Source organism: Suricata suricatta, chromosome 12 (genome assembly GCF_006229205.1).
Source record: "Suricata suricatta isolate VVHF042 chromosome 12, meerkat_22Aug2017_6uvM2_HiC, whole genome shotgun sequence".
In the NCBI taxonomy this organism is placed as follows: Eukaryota; Metazoa; Chordata; class Mammalia; order Carnivora; family Herpestidae; genus Suricata; species Suricata suricatta.
The window spans coordinates 13,484,950-13,503,490 of record NC_043711.1 but is presented as its reverse complement, the minus strand read 5'-3'; the positions used below and the strand labels follow the sequence as shown (position 1 = coordinate 13,503,490).

Sequence of the window (18,541 nt, the reverse complement as noted above, 5' to 3'; positions counted from 1 at the left end):
TTCACATGCGCATGCGCCTTTACCCACAAGGCCACTGGCGCTGGCGCACGTGGTTCCGCCCCCTTTTTCAGCACTCACGTCGACGCTTTACGGCCCTTTCTCTTATTCCTCCAGCGAGAATACAGCCAACCTTGGCCCTCTGATCTAGTCGACCCCGCCTTACTCCACATGGATTGGTTGCTCTTCCTTCGAGCCCCGCGCTGACTGGCTCGCGTCGCTGTCACTTCATTTCAGCTTAGTGGCGCGCGGCAGGGCGGCTACCGGCAGGAGCGTGAGCGACGGTGGCGGCGGCGGCGGCGGAAGTGGTCGGCGAGCCCGCTCCCCGCCGACACCATGGTGAGGGCTGCGCGGCGGCGAGGTCTCTCCGGGAGGCTGGGAACGCGGCCGCCGAGTGCCCTCGGGGCGGGCGCCGAGGCAGGGGCGACACGGAAGTAGCGTGCAGCCAGGGCCTGGATTCTGACCCCCGGCCGCAGACGAGGACAGTGAGGCCGAAGAGGGCAGGGAGGTCGCTCGGGGCACCCAGCACATCACTCTCAGGGAATTCAGGATTGGACGAACGTGTAATCATACTGTGTCAGCTTAGCTTCAGTCTTCCCACTCTGCAGATGGGGAAACTGAGGCCTGAGGGGGAAGAGGGACCCGGCAAAGGGTCCGGTGAATGCGGCAGAGTGTGTTCGGACAGGGGAGTGGCTCCAGGTGCATCTGACCTAATCTAACTTCATGTGTTGAAAAGGTGGAGCGACAGGGGGCCGATCTGACTTCTCAAATTAAGCCGGTTCAGAGAAATTCAAGACCTTCAAGGTTCTTAGAATGTTAGCACAGATCTTCTTTGCCTCTCGTTTTCAGGCTGGGGAAAAAAACGAAAACCAAAAAAAAAAACAAACAAACAAAACCAGAGACGGGATTTGCCTTCTCCCTGGATCACACAGGATGTCGTTTCAGGAGAAAGAGCATTTTGAACTAGGAGTGGAGTAACTGCACTCTCCCAGTTCACTGAAGAAGTTGAGGCCCTGGCAGGAAACCTCTCCAGGACCATGCTGCTCTCAGGCCCTGGAAGATCTGGATTTAGGCCAGAGAGTGCCTGTGCCTTCAGTGTACGGACAGGGAGGTGCGCCTGGCTGACTCTGTTGGTAGAGCATGCGGCTCTTGTTACTGGGGGTGTGAGTTCAGGCCCCGCGTTGGGCGTAGAGCTTACTTTAAAAAAAAGTGTTGGAGCGCCTGAGTGGCTCAGTCTGTTGAGCGTTCAACTTTTGATTTTGGCTGGGGTCATGATCACAGGGTCATGCGATTGAGCCCGGTTGCTGAGGGTGGAGCCTGCTTTGGATTCCCTCCGTCTGGCCCTCTTGTGTGCTTTCTCTCTCAAAAGAAATAAATAAAAATGTGTGGACAGGGAGATGGGAGCACACAGAAATTCAGAGCCAGGCCTCCTAGAAGAGCGCCTAGCCCATCAGCACCTGTCACTCTGAGGGCTGGTGGAGGTTTGCACTGAATACTGCTGGCTGGTGTAGGAATGGAGAGAAAGGAGTGGGTTCCTCTCTGCTGGAGGGCAGAACTGGCCTGAGGGGATGGGCAGAACTGGAAGTTTCCTCCCTTGTTAAGCTCCCTGGAGGCAGGATCTTTGATTTTTATCCCTGATACATTCCCAGAACCTAGAACTGCTTGGGGGAAGAAGACTTTTTTTTTTTCAGCCTGAAGAACGTTACAGAAGGGACGACCAGACACACTCCCAATTCCCTGTGATCATGGTGGGGCTGGAAGCTGGGGGACTGGGGGGTGGATCCATGACCAGTTCCTGAATTGGGGGCCTCAGGAACCTGTCAGGTCTAGCCTTAGATTGGTCTAGACCTGAGAACCAGACCCCAGACCTTCTGAAAAAGCCCAGAGGAAGGGACGCTCTTTTCTGAAGCTTTTGACTTTTCCAACTCCAGATGGCCGTGTTCCGCCCCCGAATGGCGTCCTACCCTCTGCCATCACTCTGGGCACCTTAGAGAACTTCTTCCTTACCAAGTCTTTTTTTTAAGTTTTCGGGGATCTTCCGCTTCCTCTAGCCTCAGTCTCCAGCTCAGTGTTGGGATGAGGATTCTCCCCATCGGGGCCTCTCCTGTCCTGACCTGTGGGGTGGGGCAGGTATTCCACCCACACCGTGTGCCTCCCTGGGTGGCGTGTGTGTTTTCCTGGGTATTTGCTCAGCAAATATTTACCAAGTCCCTCTCAAGTGCCTGGCCCCGAGCTCTCTCCGCACTGGACAAAGTCCACACCCTCTGAGTTTTCCAGTCTAGCCAGGGCGATGTAATAAACAAGATAATTAGAGACTGGTTCTGTCCTATAATGGAAGCAGCAATCAGTGGGAGGCCCAGGTGGAAATCTCAGTCCCTAGATGAGGTTATTATGAGGGCCTGGCCAAGAGCGTTAAGAGGTGATATGTGGGCCACCACCAGCCTGGGGGAAGGACTGGAGCAAAGGTCACAGGGCACAAATGGTTGTGGCTCATGAGAAACAATAGGCCAGTTTGGCTGCAGCTGGCCTGGCCTTGGGACCTGCCGGGGGAGTGTGGGGAGCAGGTGCTGGGACCTTCTGTGTCTCAGACGTCTTCTCCGCGGCTTCGTGACTAGGGCACTGCTTATGACAGCCAGGGAAGCCGTGGGTTCTCCGGGGCTGTGCTGCCGGTAGCTGGGACAGGGGAAAGGCCATTGCGGGCACAGAGGCTGCCTGGTGGCTCAGTAAAGTGTCAGGCTCTCAGTTCCAGCTCAGGTCATGATCTCACAGTTCATGAGTTCGAGCTCTGCTCTGTTTGGGATTCTCTTTCTCTGGCTGCCCCTCCCCCGCTCATGCTCGCCATCCCACTCACCCTCTCTCAAAAATAAATAAACTTTAAAAAAGAAAAAGTGGGGCACCTGGGTGGCTCTGTCAGTTGAGCTCAGCTCAGGTTGTGATCTCAGCGGTTCAGGAGTTCCAGCCCCACGTCAGGCTCGCTGCTGTCAGCTGATCAGTGTGGAGCCTGCTTTGGATCCTCTGTCCCTCTTGGACCCTCCCCTGCTTGCACTCTACCAAATATAAATATTAAAAAATAAATTAAAGAGAAGCTGTTTTTCCACGGCTCTCTGCACCGGGCACCATCGTACAGATGAATTCCAAATGAGAGCGCAGGAGCTGCAGGTTGTCAGTCTTGGGGCCCGTGCCCACCCACCCCGGAGCAGCTGTCCCTTCTCCACGTGGCCCCTTCTCTTGCCCCTCCTGGAAGCCAGGACAGGAAATGGGCTTGGGCCTGGCTTCCTGCCGCCGCTGGACCTCCCCTGAGCGGTTCTTCACAGGGAGGGTCTGTGGGATGTGGGATCCCTCTCAAGCCTTTCCACTCCCCCCGCTCTGTGGGGGTTGAGGGCTGTTTCTGGCCTCCAGTTCCCTCCACCCGGAGAGCCCGAGTCTCCCCCACACGGAACTTCTGGGGATCAGGGTGACTTCAGATTCTGGAGCTGCCGGGACAGGGTCCAGTGAAGCCTGCGGACCCAAGGCCCGCCACCGGAGGTCACCCCTGGAGACCAAGAGGCAGGCCCTAGTGTATGGGTCGTGGTTTGTGCGCCCAAGATGAAAAGAGCAGATTTGTTTTTAATATCTTGAAAGCTGTGTTTTTGGGGGTGAGTTTTCAAAGATTGCATCTTTTATATGCCATCACTTGGAGTAATGACAGATTTCTTTTCTGGAAGGTTTCTTCCTCCTATCTGATGGAGTTGCCTCTGAAAACCCAGCTCAGAGGTAGCCACCTTTGCTCAAGGCTGACTCCCAGCTGCCTGGCTGCCCTTTGAGGCGCGGGCTCAGCATGAACTGCCTTCCCGCACGTGGCGCCAAGCCAGCCTCTATCTCTTACTAGCTCTCTAGTGCCCGGCAAGTTCCTCAGTCTCTAAGCCTCGGTATCGCCCTCTGTAAAGCGGGTGTGACAGTAACCACATTGAGGATGAAAATGAAAGCTGCATATCAGAGACGCTGGTTGGGCAAAAAATGCCACCAGCAGAAGGACCTGTGTGCTGTGATGTTGCTGAGAAGCGTGGAGGGCTGAGCCCTTTCCTGTCAAGGGTGTGAATGTGTGCAACGTGAATTATAAAGACATGCCCCTGGTCAGCCCCTAGACCGCTGGCTGCTGCCTCTGATACCAGGCAGGGGGAAGTGTTCCAGATGTTACTAAGGTGGGAGGCAGGTGTGTGTCCTGGGGCTGGGCAGAGTTGGGAGAATGCATGTTCTGCAGGGGTGAGGGGTGCCTGCTCCTGCACCACCCCCACCCCCAGCACTGTGATGAGCTGGCAGATTTGTGAGACTGGAGTCCCAGCCCTGCCCAGAGGCCAGGGCTCCTTGGCGCAGATCAGACACGCAAGTCATGTGCCTTTGTTTGCCTTACAGCTTCCCTTGTCGCTGCTGAAGACTGCTCAGAACCATCCCATGGTGAGTCCCTGCGGCCAGGGGCGACGGGCAAGGCAGACCTGCTCCCCTGACCCCCTTCTCTCCTCCTGCACGTGTCAGGACCTGTGTTAGTTCTGCTGCTTGTAAAAGTAATACGTGCGTATTGAAAATGTCGGACACCGGGGCCCCTGGGTGGTTCAGGCAGTTAAGCGTCTGACTCTTGATTTCAACTCAGGTCATGATCTCACAGTTGTGGGATCGAGCCCTGTGTCGGGCTCTGCGCTGACAATGCAGAGCCTGCTCAGGATTCTCGCTCGCTCGCTTTCAAAAATAAACATACATTTAAGAAAAAAAAGTGTCGAACACTATACGGCACATGGGTGGCTCAGTGGGTTTAAGTGTCTGATTCTTGATTTCAGCTCAGGTCATGAGCTCAGGTTTTGTGGGATCAGGTCCTAGGTTGGGCTCTGCGCTGAGCGTGGAATTCTCTCCCTCTCTTTCTGCTCCTCCTCTTCTCATGCTTATACACACACATACTTGCTCGCTCGCACACTCTCTCTTTCTCAAAATAAGTAAACCTTTTTTAAAAATGTCAAACACTAGAGATACATAGAAAGTAGAAGTTCCAGGGGCACCTGTGGTGGCTCAGTCGGTTAGTCATCTGGCTTCAGCTCAGGTCCGTGAGTTCAAGCCCTGCATCAGGCTCTGTGCTGACAGCTCAGAGCCTGGAGCCTGCCTCAGATTGTTAGGTATCCCTCTCTCTTTGCCCCTCCCCTGCTCATGCTCTGTTTCTCCTTCAAAACTAAATAAACATTAAAAAAAAAAACCCAAAAAACAGAAGCTCCTTTTCATTAACCTTCTCAGCAAATTAACTATATCTTTGATATATGCACATCCAGACTTTTTTTTTAAGTGGGCTCCATGCCCAACATGGGGCACAAACTTACAAATCCAAGGTCAAGAGTCACATGCTGCACCTGCTGAGCCAGCTAGGTGCCCTGCGCATCCAGATTTTTAACGTATGTGTATAAACATGAATGTGATTTTTTTATTTTATTTTTTGAATGTGATTTTTCAAAACATAGATGGGACCACAAACACGTGTTTTTTCCCCTAAGTGACTTTTGCCTGTAATCATACAGTGTGTGGCATACATCAATATATTCTGTTCTTTTTCTCTTTTTAAATTGTTTTTCAGTGTTTATTTATTATTTTGGGAGAGAGAAACAGAGTGTGAGTGGGTGAAGGCCAGAGAGAGAGGGAGACACAGAGTCCGAAGCAGGCTCCAGGCTCTGAGCGGTCAGCACAGAGCTCGACACGGGGCTCAGACTCATGACTGAGAGATTGTGACCTGAGCCAAAACCAGAAGCTTAACCGACTGAGTCACCCAGGCGCCCCTCTTTTTCTTTTTTTTACTGAAACAAAGTCACATACCACAGAGTTCAATCTTTTTTTTTTTAATGTTTATTTACTTCTGAGAGAGAGTGTGGATGCACAAGCGAGCAAGTAAGGGGCAGAGAGAGAGAGGGAGATGGGATCCAAAGCAGGCTCTGCACTCATAGGCTGACGGCAGCGAGCCTGATGCAGGGTCTGTGAGGTCATGACTAGAGCCAAAATCGGCCACTTAATTGACTGAGCCACCCCTGGACCTTTTTTTTTTTTTAAGTTCTTATTTATTCATTTATTTAAGCAATCTGTATACTCAACATGGGACTCAAACTCACAACCCCGAGATGAAGAGTCTCACGCTCTCCTGACTAAGCCAGCCGATGCCCCTATAATTCAGCCTTTTAACATGTCCAAGTCAGGGGCATTTAGTACATTCACAATGTTGTAAACAACCACCTCTGTGTAGTTCTAGAACAATTTCATCACCCCTGAAGGAAACCCCATCCCTGTTAGCGACTCTCCTCCCCTACCACCTGGCAACTGCTAACCTGCCTTCTGTCCCTGGATCTGCCTGTTCTGGACGCTTCCTATCAATGGGATCACATCTTACACTGTGTGGCCTTTTGTGTTTGGCTTTTTCCACTCTGCAGGGTATTTTTTGAGGTCCGTCCACATTTTAACGTGTATCAGGGTTTTGTCCCTTATGGCAATGTGATACTCTTTTGTATGGACGTACCACATTTTTTTACCCGTTTGTCTGCTGGTGACAGACACGCACCTGGTTTCTACTTTTTGTCTGTTTGTGACTGTTTTGGCCACAGTGACCTTTGTGAACACATTCTTGTGTGGGTGTTTGTCATTTGTCTCTGTTTCTTTCTCCTGGGCAGACGCCTGACCTGATTCCCTTTTTTTTTTTTTTTTTTTTGAATTGATTCTTTTCTAAATGTCAGCCTATTTTCAGAATGATGTGCTGTGCATTTTGTTTTTTGCTTTTTTGTTTGCTTTGCACAAAAAAATTGGTTTCATCCTCGAAGTCTACACGGCCCAGCAAATAGAGGATGCAAAACATGTCCCTGTAAGATGGGCCACTGAGGGCGGGGGTGGGCTGTACCAGGCACCATGTGCTGTGGCCACTGGGCCCCGGGAGGTGCACAGGACATGTCAGAATGAGGCCCGGGCCGCAGTCGCGTGGCTCTGAGAAGTGGGCTGCACATCCGCTGGGGCCCATGGCTGACTTGGGGCCATGTCTCCCCAGTTGGTGGAACTCAAAAATGGAGAGACCTACAACGGGCACCTGGTGAGCTGTGATAACTGGATGAATATAAACCTTCGGGAGGTGATCTGCACATCCAGGGTGAGTGCCCTTGTGCCCCGAGTCTGTGCCCACTGCCTGGGGGCCCTCTGGCACAGCTGGTCGGGTAAGGCCAGGCTGGTATAGGCCTAGACTGGGGCTGGTAGAGCCTCAGCGCCCTCCGGGGAGTGAAGGCCCCTCCCTGCCCTTGTGGGATGACATCAGCCAGGTCTCCAGGTCATGATACGGGGGTGGGGGGGGGGGTATGGAAGAAGTCTGCCTTAGGAAGGGTGGGGCCTGGTCCCGGCATGGGTGGGGGAAGGCAGATGGACGGGCCTTCAAGTTCACCTAGTGCCCCAGACTTTGCACCTTTGAGGCTGCTGCCCCATCCCCCCACCCCTGGTGCCAATCCTAAACAAGAAGAACTTAGGCCTGGGGAGCACTTCCGGCTAAGAATCCCTAGTAGACAGGTAGGGGGTGGCCTCCAAGGCAAGCCTGACCTTCCTTGTCAGACTCTGCTACCTTCAGTCCTGGCTGCAGACCTCACTTGCCAAGAGGGCCAGGGTGGTGTGACCATGGGATATCCAGGCCACCAGGGGGCGAGGGCAGCCCTGTGGCCCTGTGGACTAGGAAACTTGTTTACCTCCCAAGGCCTCAAACCAGGAAGTACAGGGCCAGGAGGACCCCTGGGTGGGCCAGGACTGGGGGTCTGGGGTCACGGGGCTTCCCAGCCCTCAGGATGACCCACAGAACAATGAGGGTGATGACAGCGGGGAACGCAGGGCTCCCTACTGCTGACGGTTGGCGTCTGCTGGCGCTTTTCTTCTGCCTGGATTCCAGTCCCTATCCCCCTTGTGGCACAGCCCCCTCTGTTCCGGGGGCGGAAGGTGCAGGGGGGCCTGACCAGAATGGGGCTCTCATGAGCCCTTGGGCTAGCGCGGCCCTGAGATTTGATCCCAGAGAACAGCAGAGCACTAGACAGCCCGTCTCGCCCCCGGGCCACCCCCCTGGACAACTCATACCCCAGGAGGCAGACTGGTACTGGTACGTGTGACCGTCTCCCCTCACCTGTGCGGCTCTGTCCCCTACTTCTTGTGATGGGGCACTGAAACTTTCTCTGGGTTTCCATGTCGCTCCTCCGGCAGCAGGTGTCTGGGCGGGTCTGGTGTGGCTGTGGCAGACACTGCCATGGTGCACAGCCCAGCGCGTGGCCAGGAGGGCGGTGTCCACAGCTGGGGCTTGGAAGCAACTGCCGGTTCTCAGGGCAACATCAGCCTCGCCCTCCGTAGCCAGCGGAGATTGGACACAGGGCTCCTCCTGGGCAGCCCCCCTCTCTGCCCTGATGGCTGTAAGGAGAGGCTGCTGAGGTTCAGTGTCCCCTGGGCTGTCTGGCACCCCCAGCTGTAAGCATGTGGCAGCAGCAGCTCCCTTGGGCAGCAGGCAGTGTGGGCAGGACACAGACCCCCTAGGGGCCGAGAATGCACTGGAAAGCTGGGGTTGGTTGGGTTGGGGGTAGTTAGCTCAGGCCGCTCGGCGCTGACCATGGGATGAGGAGTACGCTGTGGTCCCTGGCGGGAGTGCCCTGGGCCACCACGGAGTCAGTCTGTTTCTGTCAGGCTGTACTTTGCACCCCTGTGGACTTGGCCCCCGGCCTACCTTTCCTGAGACCTCGTGGGGTTGCTGGGCAGGTTGGGGGCTTGTGCACATTCCTGGGAAGAGTCGGCCTTCAGACATTTCTTTTGGCCCTTCATTTTCTGTTTGTCCTGTTGGGTGCCTCAGCTGGACCAGACCGGCCCGGCCCAGGCACTACCGAGGAGGAGGATTGGGGGGTTCAAGGAGGCTGGGAAAGGCCTGTCGGGGGTCAGAGTTAGCCAGACATGGAAAAGCAGGAACAACATGTGCAAAGTGCTGCAGGCAAGAAGCCCACTGTGTGTTCCAGAACTTTCCATCTGGAAGGCATGGTCATTGAGAGCTGAGAGAGGGCAGCCAGGGTGAGGCTGGATCTCAGGCCCTCGGGAGCCACACTGAGGAGTTTGAACCTTGTCCTCGGGCCAAGGGGGCCCTGATTGGGTTCTAAGCAGGGAAGTGTCTTGGTCTGATTTCTAGGGATGTGCGTAGAGGAGAGGGCCGCCAAGAATTCTGGCTCAGGGTGCCAGGGGTGGGGCTGGAGAACTAATCTGAAGGAAGAGGCCCCGGGCTCCCGCCCAAGGGCAGAAGGAGGGGGTATGGAGCAAGGCCGTGTGCTGGTCACAGGGTACATGGGGGTGGCGGTGGGGTCAGGGGGAGCCAGTTGACGTCCTAGGACCTGCAGGGTTGGCACTGCTCCGGAGTCTGTGACTCTGCAAGCCTCCTAATCTCTCCAGCCTTAATTAGCTCCCCTGAAGACTGGCATCGTTGGTTGCTGCTCTGGCCAGCCTTGCCACCCCCTCCTGCCCTCTTCACCGATCACAGAGTCCCACACCCAGCTCAGAGCTTGTCCTGAGATACGTAGATGAATGAGGGAGTCAGGGCACGAGGAGGGGGTTCTGGAAGGTGGGTTCTAGAAGGCTGGGGGCCAGAGGGTAGAGGAGCTGGTCTATGGCCGGGCTGTGGCCATGCCTGGTGCATAGGGCACGGCCTTCTCTGGGCTTTAGGCTGCAGGAAACAAACCCTGTCCCACTCTGGAGGACAGGTCAGAAATGAGGAAGCTATCTCGTGTGATTGCCTGACGCCTCCTGCAAAAAGGGGGACCAAGAGTCTGGAGAGATGCCACTGGAAGACAGCTCCCCAGCCCCAGGTCAAGTCCAGGACTGGGAACCGCGCAGGGGTGGTTGTGGGTGCAGGCAGGCTAGGACTGTGGCCCAGGCGGGAATGGGGACGTGAGGGACAGACATGCCTTGGCCATCCACACCCCCTCTGCAGGGACTCCCCTCAGGCCCCCCAGATCTGAGGCTCCCCCTTCTGTCGCACAGGACGGGGACAAGTTCTGGCGGATGCCCGAGTGCTACATCCGCGGCAGCACCATCAAGTACCTGCGCATACCTGACGAGATCATCGACATGGTCAAGGAGGAGGTGGTGGCCAAGGGCCGGGGCCGCGGCGGCCTGCAGCAGCAGAAGCAGCAGAAGGGCCGAGGCATGGGGGGCGCCGGGCGAGGTAGGCCTTTCTCTCCCCTCACTGCCCCCGACACCTGCAGCTGGCTAGGCCGCGGGGTCTGCCTGGCCTTGCCGCCGGAGGGTGGCTGCAGCACGTGGCAGCCGTCCCGTCCCAGTGTTGACATTCTTGGGTGGTGCCGTCATGGTGCCACGGTCCTGGCTCTGAGCCCCTGTGTAGGGCCGGGGGTGATGACTCACAGGGCTCTCCTGGTGCGGCGGCCCCACCGCCCTGGCCCAGGGAGCATCGTGTGGTCCCCGTGGGCGGTGCTGACCCCGCGCCCCCCACCTGGGCCCTTCTGCCCCGTATCAGTCATCGGTGCTCCCTGAACTCTGGGTCCAGCCCAGCAGGCTGACGCGGGGCCTGTGCGGACCTGGGACATGAGCCCTCGCCCGATGCCCGCCTGTGTGTCCTGGCAGGTGCTCCGGGCATGGTGAGGCACCTCCCAGGTTTCAGCTTCCCCTCTGCAGGGAGTCTGGGGGGCCCCTGCCTCTCCAGGCCACTGGTGAGGCTCCCACCTCAGGGCCTGGCACAAGATTCCTCCCCGCGGTCACTCCATTATACGAGGCCGAGTTCGTGCCTTTTTGATGGACTCCCCTCACCCCACCCCCAACCCCAGGGTTATAAATCTTGCTTAAAATTCAATTTGTTGTGCAGTCAGCTGGGGCCTGAGCCCAGACACCATCTGCAGGCCCTCCCCCTGCTCAGTCCTCCTCTTGGAGGGCCCTGGCTTTGCCTCTTCCATCTGTAGGGGCCTTCTGTGTGCCAGGCCTAGGTCCCCCTCCTCCCCACTCCCGCCCACCTGCCCCAGGGGTTCACAGGCAGGACCAGGAAGGATAGAGTCAGCCCGGAGCCTCTTTAGTGATGGTCAGGAGTGAGCCAGAGCAAGGAGGTGGAGAGGGCATTCCAAGTGGAGGGGTGCCGAGGCCTGGGGGTGAGCAGGGCCTTTTCCACACCTGAGGGCCAGCCCTTCATGCTGGGGACCACCACTGTTGAGTGAGCTGCCCAGAGGAGCAGGGATGGAGGGAGGAGTGATCGCTTAGGCCGCTCTCCACGGAGCCTCAGCGGCAGGTGGAAATCTCACCCTGCGTGGCCGAGCTGGGCTTGCCCATGAGAGGTGAGGAGAGGCAGCCTCTGCACGTATTGGCTTCAATCTCTAGAGGGCTTGCTGCACGTTTGTGATGGAAGGGGGACCGTGGGCACCTTGCTGTGTCCCCATGCTGCCCTGGTCCTTCCGGGATCTCCCCAGGTGGGTCTGTGTTCTATCCCTGACTACTCGACCTCCTGTACAGCTCCGACCCCAGGCTCCAACGCAACACAGCCCGTCACTGGCCGTCAGAGGGCAGGGAGCTCCCGTTTCCCCGCCCCCAGGCTGGACACACAGAACCTCCCAGTTGTTTCTCAGGCCGGTGGGTGTGGGCGGTGCTGGAGAAAGGGAAGCCTGGGTCCTCAGAGCTGGGGGCCTATGCCCCCCCCCACCGCCCTCAGGCCAAGTCCTGTCCCTATTCTGGCTCTTGCTCCCCTCCTCCTGGAAGCCATCTGGCTTTGTCCTCTTGATGACTGGCCCCAGGCCCTTTCCCAGGAAGCCTGCCCCAAGCCCTGGTGTGACTGGGAGCTGACCTCTGTCCTCCCTGCTGTCCCTTGTACCTTGTCAACACTGAGAACCTTCTGGAGCACTATCCCATGTTGTTTTTTTCTAATTAAAAAAAAAGTTTTAATGTTTTATTTTATTTTTTGAGAGAGAGACAGCACGAGCAGGGAAGGGTCAGAGAGAGAGGGAGACACAGAATCCGAAGCAGGCTCCAGGTCTGAGCTAGGTGACAGTGCAGAGTCCGACACGGGGCTCGAACCCACAAACCGTGAGATCATGACCTGAGCCAAAGTCAAACGCTTAACCGACTGAGCCCCCCAGGCGCCCCTGCCCCGCGTTCTTAGCTGGACTTCCAGACCTGGCTCTACTGCAGCCCCACGCCCCTTCTGTTTTCACAGGTGTGTTTGGTGGCCGGGGCCGAGGTGGCATCCCAGGCACAGGCAGAGGTCAGCCAGAAAAGAAGCCGGGCAGACAGGCGGCCAAACAGTGAGCGTCCCCTGGTCCCCCAGAGACTTGAGCTGCCACTGAGCATCTGCCACCGCTCCCGGAGGCCGTGCTGCTGCTCCGGACTCACGCGTGTGTCCAGAACAAAAAGAAGAGGCAGGTGGTGGGGAAGAACCCCCTTCCCTCCCCGCCTGTCGTTCTGTGATCCTTTTTGCGTAAGCCCCCCACCCCCGCCCCTTTTATTTTTTAAAGCCGGCAGTTCTACAGTTGGATATGTTATTGGTGTTTTGGGTTTTGTGAAGCCGCAGCCAACTTGATTCCTGGAAGATTCTGTTTTAATATGTCTTTAAAGCCCTCGCTCTTGCTTAGAGGGCTGGCGCTTTCCAAACAAGCTTGTTTTGCATTTTGAGTCGGATCCTCCTGTGGTGAACAGACCGGAGGTTTTTATTTTAAGCTGTTTGCACTGACATGGACAGCCTCGGGAGTTCCTGAAACCCGGACCTCAGAACTGCCTTTTGAAAACAAATACGGAGGAACGTAGGCCACAGAAGCTGTTCCTGGGGCGTTGCTGGGCCCTGCCCCTTTGCCTCCTCTCTCCCCGTTTGTGTTACAAAAATAAAAACAAATACAACCACCAACTGCAAATTCCTAATTCCTTTCGAGCCACTGGGCACATCCAGAGTGTGGTATCCTCAGGAAATCACAGCCCCGTGAGAGAAGTTTCCTTTCGAGGGTTGCTGCCTGTCTCGCCAAGGGGAAGTATTTCAATAGGACACTGGTTCCGTGTCCCATGATGTCCTTTCAAGAGAGAGGCGGCTGTTGTCTGGGCCGCGGGACTGGCCCTCCAGCACCAGGTCTGCCTGTAGTCCCGGGGCCCCCGGCTAGGGCGAGGTGATGCAGGGAAGGGTGGGGGACGGAAGCCATACCGATGCCTATGCAGCCCTTCCTTGCCACCCGAGTCCCGCCCTCCGCCCCTGCTTTGTAGGCACCATTCACGCCAGGTCCAGCTAGAGAAGCTGCAAGAAGCCGCTACGCCCAGGAATGTTCGAGGAACCTTTTCGTGAGGCTCTTCCCTCCTCTCCCAGGTTGGGGCACAGCCTCGATCTGCCCGGGATGTTGAGCCAGCACTTCTGTAACATGATTCTTTCTGTGGTATTGTCAGCGGACTGCTTTTCCTGGTTGTTGCAAGTGCGGGGAACTGCAGGCAGCCTGCTGGGGGGCAGGCCGGGCCACCAGCCGCTCGCCGCGGGAGCAGGTTCTAACTGTCACTGTGCTGAGACCTGTTCTGAGGGGTGATCAGAGTCCAAGGTGTTGCCCAAAAGGGAATGCCACCTGTTGGAGCTGCCAGGTGTTGGCCACATGGCCCCGCAGGTAGCCACCGGTAAGGCTCCTCAGCTCTGTCTCAGGACTGTGCTCCTGCCCTGCCCCCACCCCGCCATGCTTTTCCCTCGGGCACCCTTCGAGGGACCTGCTGCAGCCTGAGAAAGTGTCTGGTGTCAAAGCCATGCTCTGGCATGGATGGGGGCAGGGCATGGAGGCAAGAGTGGGACCTGGGGGCGGCTGGTAAGCCCCAGCCCCACAGAGATCATATCCCTGGGGGGTGAGACCAGGAGGGGGAGCAAGAAGGCCCTGCCCTATGGGAAGGAAGGGAGACAGCCCGGTTCCCAGCTCCCCTCCCCCATGGCCCTGGACTCCCAGGCCTATAAAAGCCTCTGGAGCCCCAGGCTGGTGAGGCTCTGATGAAAGCCAGGGTCAGGTGCCTAGCAGGGCTGCGAATGGGAAGCCCTTTGGAGTCCCCGCCCCTTCCTGCTTCTGGTGGTTTGGGGTTTTCCTCCCTAACCCAGCTCTGTCCCAAGAACGAGACCGCCTTTCGCAGTTCAGGGTCTTGGGCCCTCGCTCTCCCCCTCTCCCCACTCCACAGTTCTGCGCTGGGGCTTAGCGCCGGCACCAAAGTCAGAGCCAGCCTGCGTAATCGCGGCTTCCCGCGTGTGTCTCCAGACATGCCAGCCAGCCCTGACCTTTCCAGCCAGGCAGCCCGGGCTGGCAGCCCAAGTCCCCTCCTCGCCCTCCCGTGACGTGAGCTGCCTCATCAGCCCAGTCCGCTTTGGTGTGGTGGGTTCCGGAAGGTTCTGTCTTTCTGAGCTGGCTGTCGGGGCAGCCCCATTTTTCAGTCTTCTTCCTGGTTGGTTTCGAGAAGCCAGCCTCAGCCCCCTCAACAAGAAGAGAAACCAAAAGAGCCCGTCCAGGTCTTAAACACTGGGCTTCGATTTTTCCGCCCATCTGGGCGTTGTTGGCTGGGATCTGAGCCCTCATCAGCTGACGGGTGCGTGACTTTGGGCACGTTGGACGTCTTCGACGTAGGCTGTTCCCGGTTCCCAAGAACCAAGGACCTCCTACCCCTGGACTTTGTTCCAGTTCCCATCTGTGCCGAGGTGTGACTCAGCGTAGGGCCCAAGCTCTGCAAGGCCAGCCTTGACGGCCCTGGCCCCTGCTTGCCTGACTTGGGGCCAGGAGCCCATCTGGGGGGTCATGGCCGTGCTGGCAACCTGGACCATGAGGCCCACACAGTGGCAGCGGGCCGAGGGAAGGGGGTATCTCTCTCGCTTCCTGCGCTGTCCCCGCCTGCACCCACCTCCCCGATCCCGCCTCAGCGGGGCCTCACCTGCTGCTTCAAGAGCAGCTCCCTGGGGAACCCTGTCCTGTGCCCCCTGAGTCCACGGGGACGTGATGACACATGTCTCCCCCTCCCCAGCCATCCATCTGGACCCTAGGGCCCAGCCTGTCCTGGTGTCAGCAGTGGGTGTGTCTCCAGCAGCTCAGTGAGGGGTGTAGGAGGAGCTGATGTCCACTCAGCCTCTGGGAGAAGCTGCCTGTCTCAGGGGAGCACAGGGCTGGCCTGGAGGGAGAGGAACCGGGGCCACAACCCCATCCTGGGTGCTGGGTGCTCAGCACGGATGAGGCAGAGCCCTGGCCCGGTGGCCCTTACCTTCCACAGGATGAGCTAGCAGCGAACATGCCCAATGCATGGAGAAAAAGCAAGAGTGGGAGAGAGAGGTGGTCAGGGCAGGCCAGAGGGTGACAGTCAAGAGCAGGGTTTGAGAAGGAAGCCAAGGGAGCCAGCCATTGAGAGGAAGAGCATTTCAGATCAGGGGGAAGGCCTGTGCCGGTGCAAAGGCCCTGCACTGAGTGGTGGCAAGAACAGAGGGAGTGGGTCGGAAGTGAGGCAGGTGCAGGCCCTGAGCAAGATGGGAAGCACAGAAGGTTCTGGAACGGACTGAGACAAGTGTGGAAGCCAGGACACTAGGAGGAGGTGGCGCTAGGGGCTCAGCCCGCGGCTAAGGTCGCCAAGGTGGCAGGAGAAGGGGCAGGGGTGCCATGAGGGCCCAGGAAGGAGGGTTCATCTTTCCACAGGAGCCCCAGGATGCTGGGATCGGAGATTACCAGGCTGGGAGGGGTGGCCTCACGGAGGCAGGCACGAGCAAACCAGCTCCTGAAGGTCAGGAAGCCACTGTCCGTGGGAAGAGGGTAGGGAACAGGTGGAGGGAACCGCAAGTGAAAAGCCCCCCCAAGCTTGTGCGGCTTGCCGTGGCTGAGCAGAGAGGAGGTCGGGAGTTACCGGACCTGGGTCCTGGGTGGCTTAGTCAGTTAAATGCGCAATTCTTGATTTAGGCTCAGGTCATGATCTCTCACAGTGCTTGAGTTTGAGCCCCTCGTCAGGCTCTGCACTGACAGTGTGGAACCTGCTTGGGATTCTCTGTCTCTCTCCCCTCCCCCCCCCCCACCACACAGCTCATAGCTCATGTGCTTGTGTGTGTGTGCTGGCCCTCTCTCTCTCTCTCTCAAAATAAGTATTTTTTTGAAAAAGCATTAAGAAACAAAACAAGGAGTCATCAGACCCAATCCATTATCCTAAAAAAAGCCTAACATGCCAGGTAGGTCCCACACTCAGGCACAGAGAGGGCAAGCCACCTGCCCCAGGTCACACGGCTCCAGAGGCTCCTTAGATCTCCTTCTGTTGCCTCCTTGAACTTGAAGGATCCATTTCCCTTCTCTTAGCTTAGTTGGGTCAGATATAGAATCAGGAAACAGGAGTCATTGGGGTGGGGGGAAGGGGGCTTGGCACCTGCTTTAAAACTCATTCCCCGGGGCGCCTGGGTGGCTCAGTTGGTTAAGCGTCCGGCTTCAGCTCAGGTCATGATCTCACAGTTTGTGAGTTCGAGCCCCGCATCGGGCTCTGTGCTGACAGCTGACTCAGAGCCTGGAGCCTGTCTTCAGATTCTGTATCTCCCTCTCTCTCTGACCCCCCCCTGCTCACACTGCCCCCCCCCCTCTCTCTCTCTCTCTCTCTCTCTCTCTCTCAAAAAATAAATAAAACACTAAAAAAATTTTAAAACTTACTTCCCTGACTGTAGCCTCAGCTGATAGACTGGGTTCGAACATACAAAGTGCCTGGCAAGTTTCACCCCATCGCGCCTCCGTTTCCTTGCTGGTCAGAGGGGGTGAGAGTGGCTTCTGCCTCCCAGGGGTTGTTAAGAGGGTCACAAGGGGAAGGAGGCTAGGTATACAGCAAGCACTCCATACATACTTGCAAGTATCTCAGAGCGGAGCTTCGCTCTTCACCCATCACCTGTCGAGCATCTGAAACTCCTCCCAGCACCCCCTCCATCTCTCTGAGCCTCGGGCTCAGCCTGAGCAGCTCAGGGTCTGGGAGGACCCTGGCCATGGTGCCACACGCCTGGCTCGGCTAGGCCACTGTCCTTGCCCCAGAGGCCAGCATGACCTCCTGGCCCGGGCTGGTGAGTGGTCACCTTGAAGGCCCCTGGTCCTGCCCTAAGAGCCCCCTCCCAGTCTGGGTCCAGACACCCAGTGGTGACTCACCCTTGTCCATCCCGCCTCCATTGGAACCAGGCACCGAAATAGTCACCCTGCTCACCCTCGGGAGTGGCCATGGAAATATTTCAGGGCTGCATTCAGCGCCTAAAAATACTCCATGCGTCCTCCTGCGTCTTCCCCTCCCTCCTTCCCTTCCCTTTGAAAACTGTCCCTGTAGGGCACCCCCGGGGCCTGTCCCTCCACGTGCTGGCATGTCCAGCACTCCTGGCAAGCAGGGCTGGGGGGCAGTGGTGTCCTCAGATCCCCAAGTGCATGTGGATGACGGTGAGGTGGCCTCCCTCCCTCCTTCCCACTCTCCTTGTCGCTATGGAGAGACTCGACATGGATTCCTCAGAACCTTCTGGAAAGGCTGCCTTTTCCACAAACCCCAGAAAACTCAGTTCCTGGCGAGGGAGCCTGGGGGCACAGCTGTGCTGTCCAGGGAGATCCTCTGTACTCAGCAATTTTCCTTAAAAATTTAAAAGATGGTTCTTGCTGTTTGTGTTCGTGAGGCAGCTGGAAACAGGAGAGGGTTCCTGGCGGGATGGAATCCGAATCCGTGGCCTCTCCCGCCCACCTGCTGCGGGACCCCATGGGCTTGCAGGTCCTCATCCCCTCCCCCCAGGGAGTGCAGACTGACCCTCCAAGGCCTGGGAATGGCCTCAACCTCATCCCAAACCACCAAGCACCGTTGACCTTTCCTGTGATTGGAGGAGGTGGGGGGCGGGGAGCAAATGGTGAGACTGCAGCTCAGACCCCGGGTCTGATCCAGCTTCTAAGCTACCTGGAGCCTCCAGCTAGATGGAACAGCAGATGCAAAGGCTCAGGGGCAGGTGCACGCTGGGCATCCTGAAGACGCAGTAAGGTGATCGTTGTAAAGTGAAGTGTACATTTTATTCAGATTCCCTTAGCTTTTCCCAAATATTCTTTTGAAAATTATTACTGAGGCGCCTGGATGGTTCAGTCGGTTAAGTGTCTGGTTTCCAGCTTCTGGCTTCAGCTCAGGTCATGATCTCAGAGTTCATGGGTTTGAGCCTCGCGTCGGGCTCTGTGCTAACCGCTAGCTCAGAGCACGGAGCTTGCTTTGGATTCTGTGCCTCCCTCTCTCTCTGACCCTCCCTTCCTCACGCTGTCTCTCTCGGTCTCTCAAAAATAAAAACATTAAAAAACATGTCTGTTAAAGAGAGAGAGTAGGGAGTCTGGATTGATTCTTTAAAAAAAATTTATTACTGAGATAAGATTCACTAACACAGAATTTTTTTTAATGTTTTTTATTTATTTTTGAGAGACAGTGAGAGACAGCGTGGGCAGGGGAGGGTCAGAGAGAGAGAGACACACACAGAAGTCGAAGCAGACTCCAGGCTCTGAGCTGTCAGCACAGAGCCCAAGTGGGGCTTGCACCCACGAACCGTGAGATCATGACCTGAGCCGAA

The 18,541-nt window shown here is 56.9% G+C and overlaps 1 protein-coding gene across 4 annotated transcripts; it reads left to right on the top strand.

The window, feature by feature from the left end:
• Positions 1 to 221: 221 nt before the first annotated feature.
• LSM4 (LSM4 homolog, U6 small nuclear RNA and mRNA degradation associated) lies at positions 222 to 12,874 on the top strand. Of its 4 annotated transcripts, none has more exons than XM_029918795.1 (5): positions 222 to 336; positions 4,390 to 4,431; positions 7,034 to 7,132; positions 10,021 to 10,204; positions 12,191 to 12,874. In XM_029918795.1, the coding sequence occupies exons 1-5, from the start codon at positions 334 to 336 to the stop codon at positions 12,280 to 12,282; spliced, it is 420 nt and encodes a 139-aa protein (XP_029774655.1). In that variant the 5' UTR covers positions 222 to 333; the 3' UTR covers positions 12,283 to 12,874. The 4 variants fall into 4 exon arrangements, with proteins under 4 accessions (XP_029774655.1, XP_029774656.1, XP_029774654.1 ...); XM_029918796.1 differs by lacking the exon at positions 222 to 336 and adding an exon at positions 1,089 to 1,108; XM_029918794.1 differs by lacking the exons at positions 222 to 336; positions 4,390 to 4,431; positions 7,034 to 7,132 and adding exons at positions 9,392 to 9,601; positions 9,703 to 9,845.
• The last annotated feature ends 5,667 nt before the right edge of the window (positions 12,875 to 18,541 follow it).